This window comes from Cavia porcellus, unplaced genomic scaffold (genome assembly GCF_034190915.1).
Source record: "Cavia porcellus strain 051 isolate PalLab524CR breed Dunkin Hartley unplaced genomic scaffold, mCavPor4.1 scaffold_24, whole genome shotgun sequence".
In the NCBI taxonomy this organism is placed as follows: Eukaryota; Metazoa; Chordata; class Mammalia; order Rodentia; family Caviidae; genus Cavia; species Cavia porcellus.
This window is the reverse complement of record NW_026947507.1, coordinates 40895883-40903135: the sequence shown is the minus strand read 5'-3', so window position 1 is coordinate 40903135 and position 7253 is coordinate 40895883. Positions and strand designations below refer to the sequence as shown.

At 43.4% G+C, this 7253-nt stretch overlaps 1 protein-coding gene across 1 annotated transcript; it reads left to right on the top strand.

Moving 5' to 3' along the window:
* The first annotated feature begins 2330 nt into the window (after positions 1-2330).
* On the top strand, positions 2331-4576 carry Gncp-1b (neutrophil cationic peptide 1 type B). The gene is given in 3 exon segments (NM_001173057.1): positions 2331-2386; positions 3604-3788; positions 4350-4576. Coding segments are annotated over 2 exon segments (282 nt in total). The 5' UTR covers positions 2331-2386; positions 3604-3616; the 3' UTR covers positions 4460-4576.
* Positions 4577-7253: the final 2677 nt, after the last annotated feature.

Here is a 7253-nt window from a genome sequence, read left to right as displayed (position 1 = left end):
CCACATACAGTTTAGGCCTGAGGGGTGAGCCTCACATGCACAGAATGCACTCCCAACTCTGCTAGGAACATGGATATGCACGGGCCTCGATCTGGAACTGCTTATACACTTATGGTACTCCGCAGCTGACGGAAACCTCTCTACTTTCACCAAGCTCCACTGGGCACCTACAGGAGGTCAGGAGCCTGTCTAATGCTAATAGCCGCACAGTTCTGCAGGGAAGATTCCTCCGAGGCCTCTGAAAGGGCCTCAAAGTTTGAGAGTAAAAGCACCAGAACCCACAGAGACAACTTCTCCTTTGGGCGTCCACTCCTCACACAGCACCACCACAGTGTAGGACCTGCTCCATGGCAATGATGCTGCCTCAGACCACAATAGCACAGGGCAGGAAGTCGTTGAGGGAAACACCAGCCTCCTAGGAATGGAGAAACTAACTGATCTCCCATTTACCATGAAGTCATCAGCAAACCATCTTCTCCTTTAGGCTACATAAGATATGAGCCTCCTTACCCTCTGGATAGGCTGCTGGGCTTGCCAGGCCTCCTGCCTAAGTGCATTCATTTCTAAGAAACCTGCAAATTACCCCATTCAGTGATATTTTCCTGAGATCAGCCTTTTCATTAAGGGGACCTCGATGGACTTTCCTCCCTAATTCAAGGAAACCACAATGCCCAGTTCAGATTGTGAAACGGCCTTACTAGTTTTGAAAAAAAAAAAATGGGATTGGGAGATCCATGTGTTGCAAAACTGATAAGTTCTCAAATTTCCCAATATTGCTGTTCTCCTCTACTGTCTCGGACATTGCAAATGCATTAGAGTGTCTTCTGTGTGCCAAGACACTGCCCTTTTCTGAAATCTGATGTCACAACTACAGGGCCTTTGCATCTGCACGCACCAAATGTTCTTCCTTCGATTCTCCCGTTTCCCATGTACCTGCAGCAACCCCTCAAGCCTTACAACCCAAATCCCTCCCTTGACCCCAGCTTCCCAAAATGGGCCTGAACTGTCCATGGTGAGTGAAATTCATCAAACTCTTACACTGCTGAGCAGTTTAAACTTCCAGTAGTCACGGCTCCAGGGAAATACCCTACCTACCTGTTTGAACACCACAGCCAAGAGTTGACAACCTTGTCCCGTCTTCAATCTAAGAGAAGACGCTCCATCTCTCATGTCACTGCTGTCAGTCCTTCAAAGGTGACACAGTCACCTTTCAAAAAGTTGTAGTGGTCTATGGACACTGCTCTGCAGAGATCAGAAGTCATAACCATCCTCACAGCAATATTGATCTAAGGGCCAGCACATTGATATCAGTTCACCAACATTTCTCAGAGGAGCTATATTCACTTCCCCTCTCCACAAAAGTGGTGTCATTAATCTAAGCTGAAGGATAAGGATGCTGGGGAAGTACAGAGCATATTTGTTTGCCTATGTACAGGTGCATTAGAACTCCATAACCAATAAACTCAAAGGGTCAATGTGAAATACATACTCAAAAAAACCCGGGTACAGTGTCCATGTTGGTCATTCTAGATGGACCTCAGCTCACAAGCCTGACTGCAGTGAGTTAGGTAGAGTCCTGGGCACACATCACTAGGAGAGACATGATAAGGTCATGTTTTCCACATCCTGAGCAACCTAAAGGAGAGCCATCCAAGAGATGCTCTTACCCTGTCACACTGCTTAGATTTGCCGGGCATACATGATGCCAGAAAATACCACAACCTGAACCTATCCCCTGGCAAGCCCTGCAGATCTGTGTTCCATTCTGGGAATCACATGGTGCCTATTTATTATTCTCCCTGGGGGTCTCCAGCCCCACCTGCGCAGTTCCATTCTATAGGAGAAGGTGGTCCAGAGTCTCATCTGGGCTTTGAAATTCCCATTCTGCTCAGCAGATACTATGTGCTCTCATGGTTGGACCCAAGAATTAAGACTTCTGTAGACACCTGGATCAACTACCAACTCTGAAGGTCCATTGGGATTTGTGTGAACTGTTACATGCAGGCAAGTATCTCTGAATGAATTGTCATGGTTCACGGCTACATTTACTCAGCAACTTCCAGGGCTCTCAGTACCAAGGCCTGAACTTCATGGAAGGGAGGAAGACACAAGCAAGGATACCTCCCAAGGACAGGAAGTCCTCCTGGGGTGGCATCTCAGAGGCTAGATCCAAACAATATTTCCCAAGCATGCTTACACCACTGTGGCTTGAACTATGCAATAGAAAATAAGTCAAGAACCTCCCCCTACATTATGACATCCCTCCAAGTATCCCTTAAATATCACACGTCTTTCCTGCCATACTGTGGTTCCTGTTGCCTCTTGAGACCAGGGACAAAAGCCTGTTGTGGTTTCACCTCTGCCTGCCCAGCTTCAGTCCAGAAAGGTAAGTACTGCAAACAGCTGTGCATTCCCTCTGTGCTTGTGTTCTGGAAGCCAACTGCTGCACGGAGCCCATATGCTTGGCTCTTCTGGTGGGACTCTTTGACTGGTGAGGAGAGTCACCCTCTGCTAAGGTCATGAGAAATGTGAAGGTTCTCATCAAAGCACAGGTATCCTATGCTTTCAACTTAATAGAATCCACACTGGCTTCTTAAAATTCTGTCATTTTTGCAAAGTCTACTCATGGCTTTTAACCAATGTGCCTCTTGATTGCCACTGAATTGTGTTAGTTTCTCACTTACCCTGGATATCGTTCAAAAACTGACCATTTCTTGATTTTTCTTTTCAGTCCATTGCATGTTCTGCACTACTAACATTTTCTATTCTGATGGGATCCCCCTTGTCTGCTTTGTTTAGTGGCTTGGACAACGGTTTCCTATGCAACAAATCACTGCTAAGATCTATGTCCCCAATTTCTTCTCTCTTTTTTCCTTTAAGAATTTAACATAGATTTTTAGGGCACTAAAACATTTGCATTGAGCTCCATCTCCAGTTGCATACATGCACCAAATCATCAGCCTGTGCACTGCACATATACATATTAAAACTGTCATTCATATTTTGGAAAAGATGGAAAGCATAAGCAATGCAATGTATTAGATCAACTCTCTGCCGACTGTAAGACTGAGCGAATCTTGCCCATCACCAGATAATGTTTTGGACGTTCCACACTGGCTGATGAAGCAATCCACCAAATCCTTAGCCCCAAAACTGTCTTCCTGTGAGTGCAAAAACCCAACCCTGGAAAGAGATAAATAGGTATTAGGACACAGAGCTGATCAAGGGAATACTTCAGCCCAGTAGCACGGTTCGTAGTAGAATGGATTCATTGACACCATGAACACAATGAATGAAAGCAAAATTTTCTTTTAGATTTTCATCTGAAAAGTTAGTATTCAAAGAAACGAAGAATGAGTAATATACAACCACAACTCAGGCATCATTATCACTATGAACCTGCACTGAGAGAGATTGAGAAGGCACAGGCAAGGCCTTGTGGAAGCCGTGAGATCATGGAACATCTCAGGGACACTGGAGCCATAGCTGGTCTCACTGAGACCATCACACGTCCCCTCACTGTGCCCTCTGACTCAGCCTCATCCCCACAGGACAGTAAATAGTGCTGGCTTCTCCTCTCTATCCTCCTCTCCCACCATCCAGGTGACTCCCAGCCATGAGGACCGTCCCTCTCTTTGCTGCCTGTCTTCTGCTGACCCTGATGGCCCAGGCTGAGCCTCTCCCAAGAGCAGCTGACCACTCTGACACTAAGATGAAAGGAGACAGAGAAGACCATGTTGCTGTCATTTCTTTTTGGGAGGAAGAAAGCACCAGTCTTGAAGATGCAGGTGAGAGAAGTCTGCGGCACAGACACTGAGTTCAAGGAGAAGGTTGGGAGATGGGCTCTAGAATTGGGTTTCCATTTCAATAACTGTTTAAGTGTCTTTACTTGGATTTTCCATTAAGAGCTCAATGAGTTGACAATAAGCTCTTCAAGAAAGAGTTGATTCCAGGGCACTCTTATCAAGATCACTAGGGTCAGCATACTAAGAGACCTGCCCACTAGCTCTATCCAGATCTGAATGTGGACTTAGGCGTAGAGAGAATATTTCCTTCTGCCTATTCAGAGGATCTGTAGTAACTGAACTTGAGTGTGGGGATTTGTTCACATCAATATGCTGTAGGGGAGGAGCAGGAGCAAGTGAAGACTCATGAGATGGGTGTGACATCTCGGATCTCATTACCCAGGTAGAATCCTGTGTGCTTATCTCTGTGTCTGTGGCTCTTCATTCAGTTCTCCGTGGTACATTAAGCTATGGATGCCACACGACAAGGCAGCTAGCTGCTCAGGATGTGCATTCCATCTGGGCTACCCAGGACTTCAGCCCTGCTGCTCTCTCTGTCCCCAGGTGCAGGTGCAGGCCGGCGCTGTATTTGCACAACAAGAACCTGCCGTTTTCCATATCGCAGGCTGGGAACCTGCATCTTCCAGAATCGAGTCTACACATTCTGCTGCTAAGCTTCCAGAATAAAAAACAATTCTATTTTGCTTTGAGGCCTCTAAGAGAATTGCTGCTTTCCTGTAGCTATGTCTTCCATTGTTTTCTTTCTGTTAAATAAATTGCTGTGGAATTGCTTTGTGTTGTTTTCTTTGAATTTTCCTCTTGATATTTCTGAGGTCTCACATCTAAAACTAACACAAAATTAAATGACAGACTTGGCCCCAAATACTAATATGTTTAAAAATGATCCCCAGAATTCGGGATCCAAGAGAGAAATAGAGCTAAAGCAAGGCTGCACATCGCTGGAGGAGTAACTCTACCTTTTCACACTTCCTCCATTTGACTGACTCTCAAAGTCATTCCCAATGCCACAGACAAAACAATCAGCTTAGCTAAAATTTGTACAATGCAATATTTTAACATGTTAAAATAATACTTTTTTTCTAAGGCGGTGATGATTTCCTGAACAGAGCAAAGCCACACACCTCCCATTTAACCTTGAGTTGTGTCCCCTGTGTAGTAACAACCTAAAGTTAAAATAGAAATATTTTATCAAACAGTGTAATGAGTGGAAGAACAGCAGATAACTTCACTGAGTTATACTCATCAGCAATAGGTTCTATTCACATCTGTTAATGCTGAGTTTTATACCCATAACATTTGTTTTCAAAGTTAAGAAATGCAGATGCATAATTTCTCAATCACACTTCACGTGTGCCATCTTGGTTTTTCATAATCTCCTGAATCACTGATACCAGATGCAAAATACAGCTTCAAATAAGTTCCCGAGCAGAAAAGAAGGTATTGAAGTCTGTTATCCCAGATATCCAGGCTTTCTGTCAGAGCTCAGGGTGCTGAAATTCTCACACTCAGGATGTGGGCTAGCTCAGAGACTGGAGGTAGGGATCTGTGGCTCAGGAAATGAAAACTTTTTACATGGAGCCAGAGAAGACAGAGGAATTCTGTGGCTCCAGCACACACACACACACACACACACACACACACACACACACACACACACACCAGCATTTCCTCCTTGGGTACAGGATGAAGGTCTCAGACCAGGATTCAGGCTGGGAAGTTCATGCTGTTGCTCAAGGTTCCTGTGAAGACCACTGACATGCTTTTGTGTGCTCCATGTAATTTTCCAGCTTCCCACCTCTAGCATCCACCCTTAACCCAAATACATCTAGTACTCTCTCTGGAACTATGGTCTCTCCTCAAATGTCACTTAATCACTGAGCACTCTCCTGATTTCCATAATTTAAATTGTACCACATTTGCCATGTGGGTCTTTATCCAACCTTTTTAAGCTTGTTTCTCAGTACAGAATGATAACAATCCTTCCTATTCACATTTTATACAGGATTTCTGCAACAAATCTTCCTGTAATAGAATGAAAGCTCCATGCTTTGCTCATCATTATACTACTGCTTCCACAGCTCCTTAATATAGGAATTCCTAATATAGGAATATAGTAGTTGGTCATGCAAAAGTTATTTTGATTAAGTTAATTAATCTATTTTAGCTCTACTTACCTTTATGAATTTCCTAAAATAGGAAAGTACAGACATAAGCAGATCTCTAGGCAGTTTTATGACAGTCTACGTTTTAAGAATTAACTGATTCCCTATAGACCTAAATATAAGATAATATACAAATATTAATGAAAATTTGCTAGTAGCATTATATATATATATATATATATATATATGATATATTTGATTGTGAGTCTTACTCAGTGACACAACAGATAATGACATAGTGACAACCTGGATACAGCAGGACAAAGGAAAAAGCAACCCTGTAGATAGAAGTAGAGATGTAAGCACAGGCAAAAATTAGCTCAGATCTATCAGGGTTGAAGAAGAGATAATGGGAGGTAGCAGGGTGAAAGAGCTTTCCCACCAGACAACTCAGGACACTCTGCTCACCTGTGGGATAAGGAACACCAGGAAAAGCTCACCCAGTGACAGCTGTGACATCTGATTTAGGCCATGGAACATGGTAACTCTAGGGAGAAATATAATAACAAAGATGCAAAACAATCTCCAAAAAGAGAGTACAACCTGAAAGTCTCCAGTGAACTCCCATAATCAGAAAGGCCATGCATGGAAACAATTTATATATTCTAAACACCAACAACACTTTCAACTATTTAGTCAAAATGAGTTATGATTCGAAAGACAAGGAACTAAATAGGAAGATAGGTACGGAGCCAGACTTAGGAAATGTAATTGACTTAGTCTCCAACAGATGACAGAAGCCTAACTCAATAAGTCCACTTCCCAATCACACATCGACTAACTCTAGATAGCAGCCTCCCCAGGGACACGCTCCTGCACTGCACCTGGAAGCCACCTCAGTGCTTCCAATGTTCCCTTTGGTTTGGGAACATTGAGTGGAACATTCAACTGCAGTTGAACTCAACCTGTACCCTGCTGCCTGTGCCCATCCTCCCTGCAGTTGTCTGAATGAGATTTTCCTTTCCACTCTCAAAAATGCCTGGTGAAATTTTGTTTTTAAAATACGATGTGTTAGTTTATTTTCTTGGTTTGTGAGTTGAAACAAAGGAATTGTACAACTTCATGTCATCAACGGTGCAGTACAGGTGTGTGCACACATTGTACAGTGATGATTTGGGATAATTAGAAGATCTATTACCTCAAACATTTATCATATATTTGGTGAAGACAATCAAAATCCGAGCTTCCAGCTTGGTTAAAATCTGCAATACGATATTGTGGGCTCTAGCGATACTGCCATTCAATAGGACACCAGAAACCATTCTTCATAACCATAGCTCTTACT